Raw genomic sequence first — 20674 nt, forward strand, 5'->3', positions numbered from 1 at the left:
ATATATATATATATATATATATATATATATATATATATATATATATATATATATATATATATATATATATATATATATATATATAAAATACAGTCCAGCCTGAAGTTTATGACTTTTGATCGAAGTGTTTAAAAGACTGATCGTAGTTTGGATCATTCTAGAATCTCAAGATGGACCAAATATAAAACTGACCAAACAAGCAAAATCTTTTGATGCCATGATTTTTATTTAGAGGCACTTTTCCTACTTCGTGTACACCCCACATCTTATTGATAATTTCCAGTTTATCTAAAGCCAAACTCATATTGTGAGTTATAGACAAACACAGAACATCATGATACTCAAATAAAAGTTTGTATTATACAAAGTGGGCAATCCATTTCCAAAGAATTGATGACTTAAATCTGACTTGACCACAGGAACCGCCCCCTGCTGGCCGTTAAAAAGAATGCAGGTTTTAAAGTAAGGCATTGCCTGGCACCTCTGTTTTTTTATAAAAACTGTTCCCGACCCCACTGTTAGATTATATGCAATGATATGTGTTGGCATGAACTGGTATTCATTCGTGGGAGCTGGAACTTTCCATTTAATGCCATTCTGAAGTTATGGAAAGACAAGCTCCTATAAACAAAGTCAAAAGGCTTTTACTCTGAAATGCAAAACGAGATTGATTTGAGATTGAGATGTTACCACTGTAGAGGTTGTGTATGGTTTTCATGAACTCCAATTACTTAGTGGAAACAGTAATTGTCCTGTTAACAGCATCCACATTTAATTATTAAAAGTACCAAATAAACAATTATAATTACGATATTGACGTGATAAAACTGTGGGGTTGTATACTGTCAATGTAGAGTGAAATGATCTTGTGGAAACAGCAACTTTGCTTTTAATGTGATTCTGAAGTCAGTGAAAGAGTGGGTCATACATGGGCAATTTCAACGGGCCATTACTTTGAAAGGCAAAATCAAGGCGACTTGAAATTGACTTGATATCCCCGTGATAGTGTACACTGTCGATCTTGAGTGAAATTATCCCGTGAAAACAGTAATTTTCATTTTTACAACATTCTGAAATAATTGAAAGAGTACATCACATATGGGCAAATTCGACGGGCCATTAATTTGAAAGGCAAAATCAGACGAATTTGAAATTTACATGGTTTTGCTGTCGGGTTGGATACTGTTGATCTAAAGTGGAATCATCCTGTGGAAACAGTATATTTCATTTTAAGAGCATTTTGAAATCGTTAAAAGAATAAGTCATATATAGGCAATTTGAAAAGGCTTTTATTTTGGAAAGAAAAACCAGACTGACTTGATATTGATATGGTGTCACTGTAGTGTTGCATACTGTTGATCTAAAGTGGAATTACTCTGTGGAGACAGAAATTTTCATTTTTAGAGCATTCTGAAATCGTTAAATGAGTAGGTCGTATCTTGGCATTTTGAAAAGGCTTTTATTTTGGAAGGCAAAATCAGAACGCTTTGAAATTGACTTGGCAACATCGTGAGGTTGGATACTGTTGATCTAAAGTGGAATTACCCTGTGGAAACAGCAATTTTCATTTTTAGAGCATTCTGAAACCACTGAAAGTTAGGTCTTAAATGGGCAGATTCAACAGGCCATTAGTTTGGAAGGTAAAATCAGAATGACTTGAAATTGATACGGTAACATCGCGAGATTGTATACTATTGATCTAAGGTGAAATTATCCCGTGGAAACAGGATTTTTTCTATTTAGAGCATTTCGAAATCATTACAAAAGTAAGTCATATATGGGCAATTTCAATGGGCCATTACTTTGGAAAGTAAAATCAGACTGACTTGATATTGACATGGTATCACTGTGGGGCTTTATACTGTAAATACAAAATGAAATTACCCTGTGGAAACAAGATTTTTTCTTTGTAGAGCATTTTGAAATCGTTAGAAGAGTACCGGTAAGTCAAATATGGGCAATTTCACATTTCTGTGGTTGGATAGTGTTGATACAAAATGCAACTAGTCTTTGGAAATATGACTTTTGCTTTTAAGAGCATTCTGAAGTCATTGAAAGAGTAGTTAAAAAAAATGAAAATTCACAGGGCTTTTACTTTGAAATCCAAAATAAGATGGCCTTGCTATTGACAGGGCGCTATTAGGGTACAATGTTGAGTCATGTAGATCTAACATTAAAGTTTGTAAACAAGCCTAAATTATATGTTATTATGTTCTTAACATATCTGTTAATTCACTCGAAGTTGGCTTTTATTTTGAAATCCGGTTTCCACATCCATTCCCGTAATACTTTGAATACACAGGGAACAGAAAACAAACTGGAGGCTGGCTTGACTGCAAGTCTCGAATTGGAGGCTGGCCTTGACACAAGTAGTTAACGAAAGATTTCTCGACACACCCTCCGAAGCTTCAGCACAGTGTCCCCCATCACTATTTTTACGTGTGTGCTTCGTATTTTTGAGTGGATTGGTGAACCCAGATGTCAACAAAAATCGATCCACGCATTTGTAAATCTTAGTTCACCTTTTTGGATCATATCATGCGCATTCGTAGCCCTTTTTTACGCAAATTTCCCTCCATACTCGTTGGCACCTCCTACATTAAGTAGGAGTTTCATGAGAAATGAAACCTAAGTTAAACCATTATAAAACAGCTGCAGTCACGCTGGTCTGACCCCACCCCTTCAGTGTGAATCAGAGAGTCAACAGAGACTCTTTGTAAAGTGCGTTAGAGACACGAGCAAAATTCGAGGACTTGAAAGACTTGAACTTGAACAAGGAATCATTTTTAACTTATCTAAACGGGACATCCTGCTTTAAAAACATGTCTGAAAACTAGTGATGGGCAGATGAAGCCCCATGAAGCACTGAAGCTTTTCATCCAATTGGTTCACCCCAACGCGAAGCTTCATGAAGCTTCATTTGCTCTAGCAGGACACCTACTGGACGTAAAAATAATAGCTGGCATGAATTTGAAGAGTGTGGCATTTTGCACACAGCCTGTAAATGTCAACAACAAAAGGAGTGTGTAAAACATGTATATTGTAGTGATGGCAGTATACTGTGTATATTTATAGTGGCAGTATGGAACATGATTATTTGGAAATGCTTAAAATGGAAATGATCATTTACTGTGAGGTGAGGTGTGGTTGGGGTGTGGACAGTAGTTGTGCTTTTGTAACGTTGAGGTATGAACAGCTACACACTGAGCCTCAGTCCTGCCTGTTCACATTTTATTCTGTAAAAACTAAATTTTCACTGCTTTTATGACCTTTTTAGTGGGGAGAACATAGCTAGGATTGAATGATTTAACAAATCTTTTGAATCCTTTGTCCTCCACAATGCTAAATGGCTGTGAGTCCTCAATCACCATGCTGACCAGGTCTTCATCTATTTGAGATTGTTCTCCTGAGGAAAGACAATAAAGATAAAGCACAAATATAAATATCACACACGTAACTTATAACAGTTGTATAATATTGTTATATCATTTAGTAACATTACTGCATGCTATATTATCATGGCATTTGATGGCTCACCTGGTCTTGCTCCACAATCGCTGTTCCCCTTATTCTCATGCAAAGCTCTGTAGTGCCTAAGCATGGATGAGGTGTTGTTGTTATATCCCAGCTCCCTGGCACATAGCAAACACTTCACCTTGTACAAAAGTCAAGACAGCTCAACATAAATTGTATTGCACCATCAGTATCATGAAAATACATCTTCTGTAGAAATTTACATACCTTGTTGGGAGGAATAAGATCAAAATGTTCCCACACAGGGCAGGACATCCTCCTCTTCTTAGCTGGCTCCATTCTCTCCTGACTTTCTCTCCTCACTCTCATAAACCTCCAAACTGTCTCCAAACTCTCACTAACCGCAACTCTCCATCAAACACCCACATTTTTGAATGAAGTCTGAGGGGTTTATATCGCTGTCATAGCTCGCGGCAAAGTTCGAACCGCTTCATGAACCAGTCACGTGGTAGAGCCGGGCAGCGAGGCTTCGGACGTCATCATTTTCAGCTCCTCCCATAAATGAAGCAAGCCTCGATACGCGCTTCGCGGAAACGCCCCCTCCATTACTCGACACACGCTCCGAAGCCTCGATACAGAACGTCCCATCACTACTGAAAACATCAAGATGGATTTACAAACTATCCTCTGTGACATGTGTGCAGAGGACAGGAAACCAGCAAAGAAGACGTGCATGAAGTGTGAGATCTCCATGTGTGTCCAGCACCTCCAGGCCCACCTGACCACACCTGTGTTACTGCAGACTCATCCTCTGACTGAACCCATGGCTTTATGTGGGAACACCAAATGTTCTCAGCACGGCAAGCTCCTGGAGTACTACTGCTTGGACGACATGACCTGTGTGTGTGTTTCCTGCGCCATTGAGGACCAGCACCGCCTACACAATATGAAGACCTTCTCCACAGCCCACAAAGAGCTCCTGGAGAAGCTGAAAGCTGAGCAGCTGATCTTACAGGAGAAAACAGACGATGAGAATGTGAGTCTGGAAAAGTGGGAGCAGAGTGAAAGAGAGAAGCTGGGTCGCTGCAGTGTGCGTCTGATTGAGGCTGTGACTAAGCTGCGTGACATCTCTCTGACCAGCGTCCAGAGCTCAGTCTCTGCTCGTATGGTGTCCCTGAAAACCAGCAAGAGCAGCCTGGAAGCAGCACAGAAGGAGAAGGACACCTTCAGTTTCCTGCAGATGTATTCTCAGGTGCAGCAGGATGTGGAGAAGGCCAAAGCTGTGGATCTGAGAAAAGGGCTGGAGCCGGGCAGCCATCGGGACAAACTGGTTGAGGAGATGAGACAGAATGGGGAGAAGATGGTGAAGCAAGCGTCTCAGTTCTGGGGATCATTGCTGACTCTGGTTGATCCTGAACACCACCAGGAGCTTGTTCCCACTGATTCACACCTGATCTTTGAGCCACAGACTCTGAGTCCTGGCGTGTCGCTGTCCACTGACAACAGGAAGGTTTTCCACAGTCAGTGGATGAAATTTTGTTCTTCCTGCTTATTCTTCATTAAGAGTACACTTCCTGTTCCTGACTTTAAGAGATGGGTGATCAGCATTTCCAAAGACTGTGACTGGACCATTGGTGTATGTGACGACACTTACGCAACCAATATGAAGGATGGAAATGTCTATGGCCTACGCTGCCAAGGTAACCAGCTCTTCTCTCTCACAACAGAGTCTAGTTGGGTTATGAAAGAAACTCAACCTGTAATGGGGTTTGGGATGCCGAAAATTGAAACACCCCAACAGCATTATAAGGTTTCCCAACAAGTGATCAACACTCCAGGTGGAAATGTGGAACCACAGATGACCAGACCACAAATAGTGGAAGTTGTGTGGAGCTTTCCAGACTCATTATCATTCTTCAGCAGGATCGGGCAGCACCAGAGAATAAACTTACTCACAGTAACAATCAGCTCTACCAGCTCAGACCTCAAGCCTTTTGTTTGTCTCCAGGGTTTAGAAAAGGAAGCGACAAATGTATCGATCTTTGGGTCAAAGAGTGCATTTACATTTGGACAAATTCAGCAACAATATCAGAATCAGTGGAAATGCTCATGTGGGCAGATTTATGGTGAGTCTACTGATGGATACCATTATGGAGGGGCTTTTTATCCCATGCATTCCAAATCAACCTGCTCTTGTGGAAATATCATTGGTGTGGCACAAATAACAGCGGTGCTTTGTGAACTTCTGTAACTAATGCTCATGCTGTTGTCCAAAACCCACATCACCACATTTCTTATTAACCATGTAAGTTTTAGTTCCTCTTAAAATGCTGATTATCTGTAAATGAACATGTGGTGCTGGCTGTGCAAAAGTCTCTCTACTGCTAAAACTTGCAAAAGTAGTCTAGAGTAGGGTTTTCATCATAATTGGTGCAAATTCAACACTCTTGTGCTAAATTATGGCTGGTGTGTTTCTGCTTAAATATAATCGACAGCTTACTCTGTATTTGTGACATTGCGAATGTTTCTTGTTAATTAAACCAAACTGCAAACATTACAAGGGAGCGTCAGTCAAACTTGTCTGACCAATCTTTCAGTGTGTGGTTTAGCAGTGGTGAGATATTTTCCAGAGAACTGAAACTGTTGTGGAGTGCTCCTGAGCAGGCTGAAGACTTTCACCAGAAACAGGCAAAAAAATAAATAAATGGAAAACTCAAGGATTCATCAGATTTCAAGCCATCCTCAGTTTCATTAAAAGAGAGCATCAAGGACTGCATTCATGGAGGCATTCCTGCTGGGAAAACATGTCTAACAATACACAAACAAAACGGAGAAGAACAGAGCCACAAACTGTTCTCTGTGACATGCGTGGAGCGGATAAAAGGAAACCAACAAAGAAGACATGCAGCCTCATCCTCTGGAACTATCTTATATCCCCGTGTTTGTTGTGTTTACCATTAGTTCCAGAAGCAGTTTAAGATAGAAAGTGATATAAGTGGCACAGATCTTTAGTTTCATGTGTACACACTGTAAATGATCTAATCAATAATAAAATCATTTCAGTTGACTGGATGAAATGTGCTGTGGAATTTTGGAAATAAAGTCTGCAACACGCAAAGAGCTATGATCAAGCTATATATTACTGCACAGGAGAGCCAACACACACATCAAACATCACAGTTCAGTCATGCCAGCTCTGCCCTTGGGATGTCTCAGCTCCTCTTTAATACCCCTCCACACACAACTCTCTGTATCTTTTAGTTACAACAGGTTTCTGTCCCACGGGCTGCGGCTGGGCAGAGAGCAACTCCCACCATGTTTTCCCAGGAAGCTCCTGGCGCTGGCCCCGAGTTTCATCCTTCTGAGCATACAAAGGTTATACCTAAACACACAAATCTAAATGTGAGGATAAACTAGAACTCACATTTGTTATGGAAACATAACAAATGTGAGTTTTTGAAATATAAAAGCTGCCTTTTTTCAAACTTGAGGTTTTTTATTTAAATGCTGTCATTCTGTTCTGGGATGTGTTGTCTTATCCAGCCTTCCATTTTAAAGTGTTTGTCTCCATCAACTGGTATTGAATGTGTTACTGCTTCACAGCTGGGGTAGTTGACATGTTTTTGTATCAAAGTAACCTTTCAGCATGCTTCAAGATCACCCCTGAACATCCTCTGGGCCCTGCTTACAGGCTTTATCAATGCAGGCACTTTGTCTAATCATGTGTCTTCCATACTGGATCATGTGCATTTATCCCTGTGCAGGTTTGATGGGAGGAGGCAAAGATACTGATGTAAGTAAACAGAAATATTTAGCTTCATGTGTACACACTGTAGATGATCTAATCAATAATAAAGTCATTGGAGTTTGAAGTTGTGGAAGGTTTTTATTGACTGGATGAAATGTAACGTGACTTTTGAAATATAAAAACTGCCTTTTTTTAATCTTCACTCAAATATGACAAAGAAAAAATAACAGTTTACATAAGAACAATTTGAAATGAACTGTGTGAAACTAAATACTGTTAAATACTCACACTGAAGGACTTCTGAAACTAACATGAAGGAATCAGTTTATTTAAAGGCTTTAATCATTACAGTAAATCCACTTGAAGCTCTCGTTTGTAAAAGGAAACAAACTAACTTTGGTATTGATCAGGAGCAGCTGAACCAGGTAAGACAAAAGTACAAATAGATTCAATAACATCTGTACTGTAAGTTCAGCACTACATTACTACATGCTGTCTGTGCTCCCAGATTGTACTCATTGCACTAACAGATCATTTATAGAAAGTATAACTCATTAAAGTGCAAAACTTTAGCAAAGGAATGACAGGTTTTCTAAAAAAACAAGTCGATGTTATAATTTTGTTACAGCAATTGCAGAAACATTTAGGATGTATAAATAATTTAAGACATTTACTATAATTTTATATGTCAGTGACAAAGGCTTTTAGGAATTTGCACTGGAATGATGAGAGAGCAGGCCTGCAGAGGTAGCCTGCATCTTACTACCTGGAAACACACTCAGACCTGGAATATTCAGAGTGTGAGGAGACCCAGAGTCTGTGTGCTGGAAAATACTTCTGTTATAGAGAGTGGAACTTACACAGCTAGAGCTGCGCTGAACGTTAACATCATACTACCTGAACGAGTATCAAAATATGTTTTTAACTACGGTAATAAAACGTCTGCTCGCTTCAGTTTACACAAGACTAACAGACAAATGGCACGTGGGAGTCAAACCGGCGCCGCTTCTTTCTTTGCAAAGCCGGACGTTCAGCTGTCGTTCCCGAAGACGGTGTTGAGCTGCTGGGTGACTCTGATGAAGGTCGTCCTGCGGCTCAGCTCCTTCAGCTTGGCTGCACCGACATACGTGCAGGTGGAGCGGACCCCTCCCAGGATGTCTCGTATGGTGTCACCCACCGGACCTTTGTAGAGAACTTCCACGGTCTTCCCCTCCGACGCTCTGGAGGCAAAGAAAATGAATGAATGACATCTCACCGAAATAACCTTCCTCTAACAGCCAAGCACCTGACGCCAACCTGTAATCAGCCACGCCTCCCGCATGTTTCTTCATCGCCGTGTCGGAGCTCATGCCGTAAAACAGTTTGTACTTCTTGCCGTTTTTTTCGATGATCTCGCCGCTGCTCTCCGAGTGGCCGGCCAGCATACCACCGAGCATCACAAAGTCTGCTCCAGCACCTGAGAGCCAAACAAACAAACTCCGTTTTCACGCTAGTTATACTTTCTAAGATTGGAGTTAAAGTTCTCTTTGAAAACACAGCAACTCACCAAAAGCCTTGGAGACATCTCCCGGGCAAGTGCACCCCCCGTCCTGTGTGAAAGCAAACAAGGCGTTACGAGCGTGACTTTATCATGGCTGCACAACTCTAACAAATAACACTGACCTGGGAATTACAGTCAGTAGTTTACTCAGGCTACGGCCCATGAGTAATAAACTAAAGATAAATCAATGTCAGTTTCTGTCTCACAGGTCTCGGCTTAAAGGAAGAGTCCAGAACATTTTGTGTTGTTAGATGACAAGAATGAGTCTAAACTCTGTCCAGGAACAGTGGAAAACACACACAGTACATAAACGATAGATGTAATAATAACAATAATAAAATGATCATCAGGGTAAACAGACTAAGAACATGTTATAATGAAGAGCATGCAAGTCTGAACTGATGGGCTTTGAAATGAGATTTAAAATAGAAAGTGAGTTTATGGTCAGATCTGGATATCAGCTGATATTATCTATTTGGCTCAAAAAAGGAAAGAAGAGGCGGGACAAACACTCTTGAACCATGCAGATGTGCACCAGAGGGGATTCTGGTTGGCAACACAAAAGGAACAACCAGCTGATCCAAGCAATCGGGGAAAGTGTAAAAGAGTAAATAAATAACTCCACGAAATAAATGTTATGAAAGTTTGTTTAACTTGTATATCTGATTTTCAAATGACCGACCAGTAGCATCAGTCATAATATTGGTGGGGCTTGTTTTGCGCACTTCCTTTTCGAAACCTCGAACTGAGCCCTTATTTTGTTTTTGTTAAGCCACATGTCGCTGCAACAGTCACTTATTAACCACAGGAAAACCACCCTGGGTGGAGGACACCCCGCTTTACCTTCTATTTTACTCCAAATATAAATATACCCAAAATCTATTTGTAACCGAGGACAAGGGATGAGTAAACGGGGCAAAGAAATAAATTGATCATTTATTTATTACATGAGTTAGACATACAAATTCCCAGTCATTTCCAGACAGGACTTACAACACATCGTGCTGATATCCCAGCTGCACATGAGACTTGCCACACAAACTGTGCGAAACAACACTGCAACCCGTCACACCCCGCTTAGCGACACTGCAATCGTGGCACACACTGCAAACAATTCAGGTCTCAGCGCAGCTGGGAATCAGTGCTATGCATGGCCTGCGATCTGGGAGATAAAGGGAAGTGGCACAAACAATTAAACAAAAAACAAAAAGGGAGGTTAGTCCGCCCTTACACAACTTACTCTCAATCAATAACCGCCTTTACGGCTGGACGGACTAACCAAAACAAAATTACAAATCAATCAAAAGAACGAAAAAAAGGCCAGCAGAGACAGCACAGCTGAAAAACAAACAACGTTATCAATTAAAATATTACCCAATAAAATATCAATTTTATGAAACCATTCAAAATCACGAAGCTAAAACAAACACTCAATATACCTACAATATTGATCAGTTTCCCTACGCGCAGTCGATCTAGGGCTTGATCAATTCTTCTATTAAAATTCGTGGTCACACTAAAAAAGTCCAATGACACATTAAAAATAGGCACATGCAATAGCAAACGATCCAAACAAAAATGGCAAAAAGTCTCTTACCGACAGTATACCCGCTGCACCTGAGTGAATTAATTGCCTCTGGGTTTTTCCACAGAAGAGCGGTGACTTCACCCCACACACCTTTTCACAGCTCTTCAGCCAATCACCTGGCAGAGAGCAACAAACTGCCAGGCAGGGCTGTGCAGAGAGGTTTAAAGGGGCGGGTGCTCAAAGTTAAAAAGGGGCACATTGAACCAGGCTGAATAACAACAACACACATTCATCAAGAATCTAATATGGGCAACAAGGCAAAGCAAACGTAGCCGATGCTTTACCTGATGGGTACAATGTTGCTGTTGAGGGGTTGCTGTGGATAGTGCTGGAGGGCAGGGCTGTGTTGATCTGAGACTGTAGACATTAAAAAGTCCACAGGAGAGATGGTAGCTGATTAAACAAGTGTCATGAGATAATAACAAAATGCAAAGATTGGTGACAGCGCTTGGAACCATAAGGCAACAAAAAACTGTGAGAAATAATTTAGGCTCTGCCTGTGATTCACTCTTTGCTTCTCTTCTCCCTTCCTTCCCATCATTTCATATATCACTCTCCACTTGCTGTCTATCTGAGAACAAGGCACAACTTGCTATTGCAATAAACTATAATCTAATTATCCACACCTAACAACTCTTGCACTTAATCTATAATAAAATGATGACAGAAAAATGTTATAGCCCTGCCTTTAGTAGCCTCACACAGCTCCTACTGTTTCCTCCTCATGTCCTTACCAGGCATGTCTGGACAATGTTATGTCATGAGTAATTTTTTTTTTTTTTAAATCCAGCTAAATAAAACACACACATGCACACACAGTGACATTTTAGACCTTCTTCAGAATACTGTATATACTGTGGGCATCATGGTGCTGATCCAGAATCCTTACATTATTATTTATTACTAGAGCTACAATAATAAAGCAATGAGGAGGGGGAAGTAATAAATATGAAATAATGTCATTATGATGATTCCATTTGTTTCACTATCCACTCTGTGCAGGGAGAAAGCTTATTACATTTTTAAACTGTAGAAATACAATAATTTTACTGCTGTAAAATCCAAATTTTGTCTTATTTAAAATATAAATCTAATATAGTCTGCTTCTTAATGTATGTTCTTTAAAATACAGCTTGTGTTTTTTTAATATATTATAATTATAATAATGCATAATTATGTGGACATGCATATTAGATCGTTTTTTAGTGAAATATAATCCCTCCAGAAAGGCAGGAAAAGCCCGGAAACTTACTTTAAAACTAAATATGTTCCCTAAAACGGTGACAGAGCTACAGACCCATGACAGCCTTACACAGGTAGCCAGCAGCTATGACCAGCACTACTTGTGCAGTTAATAAAAGGACAGGTAATGTTTGTCGCGCTGTTGCACACACAGCACGCTCGTTTGTTTCAGTTCGTCAGTTGCAACAAGACAGCTTACCAACGTGTACGTAATAAGCTAATACTCCTGGGTGCTACACACTACAGTGTACGCTGTACACCTACTTACTGGGTTTGTCGCATCAGTCTGTGTCTCTGAGTTAACTTGTGTTTCTCCTGCAGCTCCGGACCGCAACAAATGCGCGTGCTCTTTGTGAGCTCGTTCCCGGCTCGTAACCAGCGCGTTCTGCCGTCAAGGGCGATCATTGGTTAAATGTGATCATGTGACTGATGCAAGCCAGATCCTTTTATTTAGCAAAACTTGAGGTTACTCTATTCCGTAACCCCTGTTCTCTGATAACATGAGTGAGGTGTTTCACTATGGGGAACGCTCTCTCAGCGTTGTGCTCAGAAGCCTCTATATCATTACTCCAGCCAGTAATGGCTGGCAGTCGTGACGCTTGCGTCAGGGAGGGGCCACCCTCCTCCCTATAAAAGGGTGTGACGCAGCGTCACCCGTCGTTCAAGATAAGCTCACCTCTTCCTCGCTTCGTGCAAGGAGGGTGATCTGGTGAGACACCTCACTCATGTTATCAGAGAACAGGGGTTACGGAATAGAGTAACCTCAAGTTCTCTTTCAAACATTCGTTTCGGTGTCTCACTATGGGGATATGCAGACTCCCGTATTGCCAGATAAGCCCATCTGAACGACTGACTGCCAATTTAGGAGGTCTCGTGGGGACCCACACTTAACACAGTGTGGGCTAGAGACGGTGCAGTGACATCCAACCTGTAAAACCTTGCAAAGGTCAAAGGTGAAGCCCAGCTCGCAGCTGCACATATCTCTTCTATAGAGACACCCCTAAAAAGGGCCCAAGAGGTTGCCATCCCTCTGGCAGAATGAGCATGAAGTCCCTCCGGGGGGGGGGGGGGGGCAGACCCGTGCTGGAATAAGCCAATCGGATCGCCTCAACAATCCAGTGGGAAATGCGTTGTTTGCTAACGGGCTTGCCAAGATGTGGTTTAGCCCAGGAAACAAACAGCTGATCCGACCTCCTGAAAGCCTTTGTTCTCTCTATATAGGTACATAAAGCCCTAACTGGACAGAGAGCATGTAGGCGCTCCTGTTCAGGGTAGGAGAAAGGAGGAGGGCAAAAAGCTTCCAGCTCCAATGGGGTGCATTGAAGATAAGGATTTTTGGGCACAAAGGCCGGATTTGGCCTGAGTGTGACTCTAGAGTTATCCCGCGTGAATCGGGTGCACTCTTTGTGTATTGACAGCGCATGAATATCACTGACACGCTTCACAGATGCGAGAGCCAGGAGCAATGCAGTCTTCAAAGACAGGATTTTCATTTCCACCTGGTTTAGTGGTTCAAATGGTGGCCGTGAAACTGCCCCCAGCACCAGGGATAAATCCCACGTGGGAACGAGAGGTTTAGACACTGGGTGGAGCCGTCGTGCCCCTTTCATGAAACGGCAGACTAGCGGGTGATGGCTCACCGGGCCATCCACGAAGCCCACATGGCAGGCTGAAATGGCTGCTGGATATACTTTAATTGTGGAAAAGGCCTTTCCTTTATCTAACAGTTCTTGGAGAAAGGAGAGAATTGTTGTCACAGAGCACTGAAAGGAGAGAGTGTGAGACTTTCCACACCATTCCTCAAATACCCTCCACTTGTTCTCATACAATGATCTTGTGGAGGGGGCTCTAGCACTCTGAATAGTGGCTATAACACCCTGGGGGAGTCCTGCCGTACTCAGAGTCAACCTCTCACGGGCCAAGCCCACAGGGCGAGGCGCTCGGGGTGAGGGTGAAAAATCTCCCCCCTGGCTTGGGAGACTAGGTCTCGTCGGAGAGGGAGAGGCCAAGGTTCGCTCCACAAGAGGGGCATAATCTCCGCCAACCAATGGGACCTCATCCACCTTGGGGCGATCAATATCATTGTTAGCCCTCTCTCTCTCACTCTGGTTAGAGTGGGAGAAATTAAGGCCAGTGGAGGGAACGCATAAAGCAGAGCATGTGGCCAGTTGTGAGCTAATGCTCCCTGGTCCCTCAGGGAGAAATACAGTGGACACTGAGCGTTCTCCCTCGAAGCAAACAGATCGACCTGTGGCTGGCCAAAGCGGGTCCAGATTTGGGTCACCACATGTGGGTGCAGGGTCCAGTCCCCGTACTGCGGATTTCCTCTGGACATTAAGTCTGCTCCCAAGTTCAGAGCTCCTGGAATGTGAGTAGCTCTCAGTGACAACAGATTGATGCTGCTCCACATGATCAGTCTGCGAGCCAGCATGTGCAAAGGACGGGAACGTAACCCGCCCTGTCTGTTGATGTACGCCACAACAGTGGTGTTGTCTGTTCTGATCAGAACATGGTGGTTTCTCAACAGGGGAAGGAAGTGTCTCAGTGCTAGAAAAGCTGCTAGCAATTCTAGCCAATTTATATGAGCACCCCTCTGTTGTGAGTCCCAGCTGCCGCTCACTGCTCTGCCCTCGTGAGTGGCACCCCAACCCGTGAGACTCGCGTCCGTGGTCACCACCTTTCTGGCTGTGACAGCTCCCAGTGACACCCCCTGAGCGAGAAATATGGGATTTCTCCAACAGTGGAGTGCTGCAGCGCAGTCTGCTGTCACTCTGATATAGCGGTGGGTATGGCGCTGTCGATTCAGTCTCAGTGATGCAACCCATCGCTGAAATTCCCTCATATGCAGTCTGCCTAGTGGAATGACTGCCAGTGAAGACGCCATTAATCCCAGCATCTGCAGGCATCTTCTGAATGGGAGATATCTTCCCAACTGAAAAATGCCGGCATGTGATAGCATTTTTTTTTTACTCTGTCCACAGAGAGACACGCTCTGTACGAGGCGGAGTTCAGAGCTATTCCTATGAAAGAGATGGCCTGAGCTGGCTGCAGGACACTCTTTTGGTAGTTTATGGTGAAACCCAGAGCCATCAGATGATCCACTGTCAACCTGGTGTGCTCTCTTCCCATTATTTCTGACTCTGATAGCAGCAGCCAATCGTCTATGTATGTTGCTATGCGGATGCCCCGCCTCTTCAGTGGGGCTATGGCCGCCTCTGTGCATTTCACAAATACCCGAGGGCTCAGTGAGAGACCAAACGGCAGGACCTGGTACTCGTACATTCTGCCCTGAAACGCAAAGCGCAGGAATTTTCTGTGAGGCGGGTAAATAGGGATGTGAAAATATGCGTCCTTCAGGTCTATTGATGTAAACCAATCGCCTGGGCGCACTACATGCAGCAGAGTGGTGGTTGTCAACATCCTGAATTTGTATGACCTCAGATGCTGATTCAGAGCCCGTAGGTCCAGTATCGGACGTAGTCCCCCTCCCTTCTTGGGCACGAGAAAATACCTTGAGTAAAAGCCGCATTGGCTCTGCTCCTGGGGTATTTCTCGTACTGCGCCCTTTGATAGCAAGGTAGTTATTTCTTCTTGCAGGATCCTGGCTGATTCGCCTTTTGCAAGAGAGAAAATTACTTTGTGAAATCTGGGAGGGGTGGTTGCGAATTGCAAACGATAGCCTCGCTCTAATGTCCTCACAACCCATTCTGGCGCAGTGAGAGCTCGCCATCTCTCTATTCTTGCTGACAGCGGCCCCAAAGACAGGCACTCCACAGTAGACGGAGCTCTGGCTCCCTCTTGTGGCGGAAACTGGTCCTTCGGACCAGACCCGACTGCGCATGCGCGGGCGGCCCGCGCTTGACCAGCGCTTATGGGGCCGGACACCACTGAGGGAATCAACCCCGGTGGTGTCTGGGTGCGTGGGGGCATTATGTTTTTCAACATACTTTCTGTGTTTTTCACACATTTTCCCCGTGCCCTTGGCAACGTGCCTGGATGCAACGGGTGAGTTTTTAATAAACAGTGTGTTTTGTGAGACAGACATGCTTGATTCAGCTGAACAGCGTTTCGTCGTCTCTTTTTTGAAATCCGCTCTGTGGGATCCAACTCGAGTCCCAGGCGCTGAAAGGTGGAGGCAGAACACACTTCTCCGAACGGGCTCCGGAACTGAGCCCTGGAGTGAACTTGGAGCCCGGGCTGGTCCGGCTCCGATCTCCCCGTGGGGGATGTTAGGCAGTCCGCTTCTTCTTGCGGTCCGACTGCTTGGCTGGTGGTGGGGCACCCTGAGCGGCAGCAGGCGGGATGTGTTTCTTGGGCCAGTGGGTCTTAGGGTTCTGCGATCCTAGAGGACCCTGGGCCGCGACCTGCGGGGCTGGGCGGCGAGGGATTTTAAACGTCGGCACGCCGGCTGGACGGCTGGTGGCCTGAGCGAACGTGCGGCGAGCGGGTGGAGGCGCAGCCTGGGTCTTCCTAGGGAGACACAGCTGCAGGGCCTCTCCCTCTTTCTTCTTCTCCTCGCACCGTCTTTGCATGGTGGCAACGGCGGTCCCGAAAAGCCCAGCGGGGTCGATGCTTTCGTCCAGAATGTCACGTTTTTCTCTGTCCGAAAGCCCCGACAAGTTCAGCCATCTTGCCCTCTCCTGTAGGACGATGATGCTGAGGGCTCTGCCCGCCGCTTGTACTGCTGCTCTAGTGAGGTGGAGACACTGGTCCGTAACTACGCCCAACTCTTCCCACAACTCGCTAGCATCCGGGTTCGCAGCAGCCTGGTCCTGGAGCTCCGCCGAGTAGGCTAGCAGGAGCGATGAGGCGTTCAATGCCCTCGCGGTGGTGGCAACCGATTTATACGCCTTGTCAGCCAGGGAGGACTGCAGGCGTTCGGCCTTGGAGGGCAGGGACGGACCAGATGACATGGAAAGTTTCTGGTTTGGGTGGAGATGAGAGGCCACCAGATTCTCCACGGTGGGAATTTGGTAGATGCCCTTCTCTTTCATTCCAGCGCAGTCAAACGCCGCCGCTCCCTGCACGGGGTTGGGTGACGAAAATGGCTTTGCCCAGCAGCGTGCGACCTCGTCCACGCATTCGGGGAAAAGCGGCAGTACCTGCTTAGTAGTGCGCTTTGCTTTGGGGAGCCTTTTACCCTCGTATCGTGAGGTGGAGGTCTCCGTTGTCACCGCGGGCCATGGGATTGCCAGCTTTTCAGCTGCCCGTTTTGCAACGTCAAATAGCTCCATGCCGCGGGACTGTGTGCCGGGGTTATCATAATCGGCCCCTTGTGTCGCAAAATTCCGACCAGAGGGGGCAAAGAAAACGTCGTCATCCTCGTCCAAGACGAGATGTTCCGACGCTCCCTCAGAGGATTCGCTGAGTAGCTCGTCATTAGCCTCGAGGGAATCAAGCATAGCTTCGCAGCTGACCCCAGCATCATCCACCAGCGGGAGGACGATATCCATGTCGTCGCCCCAGCTGGTGCCTGGTGTGGCGGACTCAGTGTGCCCCATCGGTGGGCCGATTGGAGACAGCGTTGGGTCCTCCTTCGACAGGCTAGCCTGGCGGGCTAGTCTTCGGCGAAGGCTTTTTAGGGTGAAGCGAGCGCAGTGTTCGCATATACCCGGTGTGGAAATAGCCGCTTGGGCGTGTTGCAGCCCGAGGCACATCACACACGCGTCATGTGTATCTGAACCCGAGATTTTGCAACCGCAGGGGCAAATTCTGGGCAGCGGTTTGCAGTCTGCCATATTAAGGAAGCTTGGTGTAGCTAGCTTGGAATGGCTGGACGGCTAACGCTGATCTTTTTTTTTTTTTTTTTTTTCGTCTCTCGGTCGGGTAGCTATGGTGAGCTAGTATGACCTGGCTAGTGTGGTGGCTAGCGCTTGTGCTACTTGGCTTGGTGACCGTGTGTAGCAAAGACAGTTAGCTTGGTCAGCTAACTGTTGTGCTAGATGCGTGGTGGCAGCTAACACACTCTCCGACCTGGCTCTGTGGTGAAGAGCAGGCGACTCGAAACGCGAGCCGTGCTAGCGCCCGGTGACCAAGGTGTTAGCTTGCTCGTGTGGACAGTTAAGCTAGTGCTCACAGTCAGGAGAGATGAGGTTTCTAAGAAGCGAGAAGAGGAAATTGAATGACGGGTGACGCTGCGTCACACCCTTTTATAGGGAGGAGGGTGGCCCCTCCCTGACGCAAGCGTCACGACTGCCAGCCAATACTGGCTGGAGTAATGATATAGAGGCTTCTGAGGACAACGCTGAGAGAGCGTTCCCCATAGTGAGACACCGAAACGAATGTTTGAAAGAGAACTGTGATTAATAGTTAAATATTATTGTTGAGGGGCACAGACAAGACTCCGCACGCACACACACATTAAAAAAAAATAATAATATTTTTTTTTTTTTAAAGTTGCCTCAACAAAAGGGCACCTTGGGCACCCATGAGGAAAGGGGCAGGTGCTCAAGCCCCTTTAGCCACCCCCTCTGCACGTGCCTGCTGCCAGGTGACACTTGTTACATATTAAAATTAATATTTTGCAATAAATAAGACTTTAAGCAACGACTGAGACCATAAACACTTTAGGAGAGTGTTTACTGAGATCTCAGATGAAAAAAATCAAAAAGGGGCAGCTTCTTATCGATGTATTAAATCTGACTTGACCACAGGAACCGCCCCCTGCTGGCCGTTAAAAAGAATGCAGGTTTTAAAGTAAGGCATTGTCTGGCACCTCTGGTTTTTTATAAAAACTGTTCCCGACTCCACTGTTAGATTATATGCAATGATATGTGTTGGCATGAACTGGTATTCATTCGTGGAAGCTGGAACTTTCCATTTAATGCCATTCTGAAGTTATGGAAAGACAAGCTCCTATAAACAAAGTCAAAAGGCTTTTACTCTGAAATGCAAAACGAGATTGATTTGAGATTGAGATGTTACCACTGTAGAGGTTGTGTATGGTTTGCATGAACTCCAATTACTTAGTGGAAACAGTAATTGTCTTGTTAACAGCATCCGCATTTAATTATTAAATGTACCAAATAAACAATTATAATTACGATATTGACGTGATAAAACTGTGGGGTTGTATACTGTCAATGTAGAGTGAAATGATCTTGTGGAAACAGCAACTTTGCTTTTAATGGGATTCTGAAGTCAGTGAAAGAGTGGGTCATACATGGGCAATTTCAACAGGCCATTACTTTGAAAGGCAAAATCAAGGCGACTTGAAATTGACTTGATATCCCCGTGATAGTGTACACTGTCGATCTTGAGTGAAATTATCCCATGAAAACAGTCATTTTCATTTTTACAACATTCTGAAATAATTGAAAGAGTACATCACATATGGGCAAATTCGACGGGCCATTAATTTGAAAGGCAAAATCAGACCAATTTGAAATCAGAATCAGAATCAGAATCAGAATACTTTATTGATCCCTGGGGGAAATTATTTTTTGTTACAGTGCTCCATTTTAAACCAACATTAAGACAAGACAGACAATACGCTAACTAAGAATAGTACAATATATACATATATATACATACATACATACATACATAAGTCACTTATAAATAAATATTTGGAAAAGAAACATGTGTAGCTGTAGCAGCAAACAGTGTGTTAAGTGGATGCGTTGTACAGGGAGATGGCCACAGGCAGGAATGATTTCCTGTGTCGTTCAGTGGTGCTTTTCGGTAATCTCAGTCTCTCACTGAACGAGCTCCTGTGACTGACCAACATGTCATGGAGTGGGTGGGAGGTGTTATCCAACATTGTCTTTATCTTGGACAGCATCCGCCTCTCCGACACCACCTTGAGGGAGTCCAGCTCCATCCCCACAACATTGCTGGCCTTACGGATCAGTTTATTAAGTCTGTTGGCATCAAATTTACATGGTTTTGCTGTCGGGTTGGATACTGTTGATCTAAAGTGGAATCATCCTGTGGAAACAGCATATTTCAATTTAAGAGCATTTTGAAATCGTTAAAAGAATAAGTCATATATGGGCAATTTGAAAAGGCTTTTATTTTGGAAAGAAAAATCAGACTGACTTGATATTGATATGGTGTCACTGTAGTGTTGCATACTGTTGATCTAAAGTGGAATTACTCTGGGGAGACAGAAATTTTCATTTTTAGAACATTCTGAAATCCTTAAAAGAGTAGGTCGTATCTTGGCATTTTGAAATGGCTTTTATTTTGGAAGGCAAAATCAGAATGCTTTGAAATTGACTTGGCAACATCGTGAGGTTGGATACTGTTGATCTAAAGTGGAATTACCCTGTGGAAACAGCAATTTTCATTTTTAGAGCATTCTGAAACCACTGAAAGTTAGGTCTTAAATGGGCAAATTCAATGGGCCATTACTTTGGAAAGTAAAATCAGACTGACTTGATATTGACATGGTATCACTGTGGGGCTTTATACTGTAAATACAAAGTGAAATTACCCTGTGGAAACAAGATTTTTTCTTTTTAGAGCATTTTGAAATCGTTAGAAGAGTAAGTCAAATATGGGCAATTTCAAATCTCTGTGGTTGGATAGTGTTGATACAAAATGCAACTAGTCTTTGGAAATATGACTTTTGCTTTTAAGAGCATTCTGAAGTCATTGAAAGAGTAGTTAAAAAAATGAAAATTCACAGGGCTTTTACTTGGAAATCCAAAATAAGATGGCCTTGCTATTGACAGGGCGCTATTAGGGTACAATGTTGAGTCATGTAGATCTAACATTAAAGTTTGTAAACAAGCCTAAATTATATGTTATTATGTTCTTAACATATCTGTTAATTCACTCGAAGTTGGCTTTTATTTTGAAATCCGGTTTCCACATCCATTCCCGTAATACTTTGAATACACAGGGAACAGAAAACAAACTGGAGGCTGGCTTGACTGCAAGTCTCGAATTGGAGGCTGGCCTTGACACAAGTAGTTAACGAAAGATTTCTCGACACACCCTCCTAAGCTTCAGCACAGTGTCCCCCATCACTATTTTTACGTGTGTGCTTCGTATTTTTGAGTGGAGTGGAGAACCCAGATGTCAACAAAAATCGATCCACGCATTTGTAAATCTTAGTTCACCTTTTTGGATCATA

The 20674-nt window shown here is 43.9% G+C and overlaps 2 protein-coding genes and 1 long non-coding RNA gene across 3 annotated transcripts; 1 reads left to right on the plus strand and 2 right to left on the minus strand.

Annotated features, from left to right (window-relative positions):
- Positions 1-2832: 2832 nt before the first annotated feature.
- LOC308404838 lies at positions 2833-4058 on the minus strand. Its single transcript, XR_013973221.1, has 3 exons — positions 3742-4058; positions 3538-3655; positions 2833-3406 (listed from the first exon to the last, which is right to left on the minus strand). It is a non-coding gene; the product is annotated as an uncharacterized lncRNA (long non-coding RNA).
- An 83-nt stretch (positions 4059-4141) lies between these two features.
- Positions 4142-7058, plus strand: LOC308407913 (uncharacterized protein; the record flags this gene model as incomplete). Its single annotated transcript, XM_080899882.1, has 2 exons — positions 4142-5174; positions 7018-7058. The coding sequence occupies 2 exons, from the start codon at positions 4142-4144 to the stop codon at positions 7056-7058; spliced, it is 1074 nt and encodes a 357-aa protein (XP_080756008.1).
- Positions 7059-7340: 282 nt separating this feature from the next.
- LOC308393443 (GMP reductase 1-like) lies at positions 7341-12000 on the minus strand. Its single transcript, XM_080877214.1, has 6 exons — positions 11861-12000; positions 10635-10707; positions 10360-10497; positions 8769-8811; positions 8519-8678; positions 7341-8442 (listed from the first exon to the last, which is right to left on the minus strand). The coding sequence occupies exons 1-6, from the start codon at positions 11995-11997 to the stop codon at positions 8253-8255; spliced, it is 741 nt and encodes a 246-aa protein (XP_080733340.1). The 5' UTR covers positions 11998-12000; the 3' UTR covers positions 7341-8252.
- Between the last annotated feature and the right edge of the window lie 8674 nt (positions 12001-20674).

Source organism: Rhamphochromis sp. 'chilingali', assembly GCF_963969265.1.
Source record: "Rhamphochromis sp. 'chilingali' genome assembly, chromosome: 1".
In the NCBI taxonomy this organism is placed as follows: domain Eukaryota; kingdom Metazoa; phylum Chordata; class Actinopteri; order Cichliformes; family Cichlidae; genus Rhamphochromis; species Rhamphochromis sp. 'chilingali'.

Bases quoted from the DNA above. Each gene is read 5' to 3' on its own strand.
- LOC308393443 (XM_080877214.1), bottom strand. From the start codon at position 11,997: ATGATCGCCCTTGACGGCAGAACGCGCTGGTTACGAGCCGGGAACGAG. The intron at 10,708-11,860 runs GTAAGTAGGTGT...TAATGTCTACAG, and splicing joins AGACTGATGCGACAAACCCA to TCTCAGATCAACACAGCCCT. The intron at 8,679-8,768 runs GTGAGTTGCTGT...TTTGGCTCTCAG, and splicing joins AGATGTCTCCAAGGCTTTTG to GTGCTGGAGCAGACTTTGTG.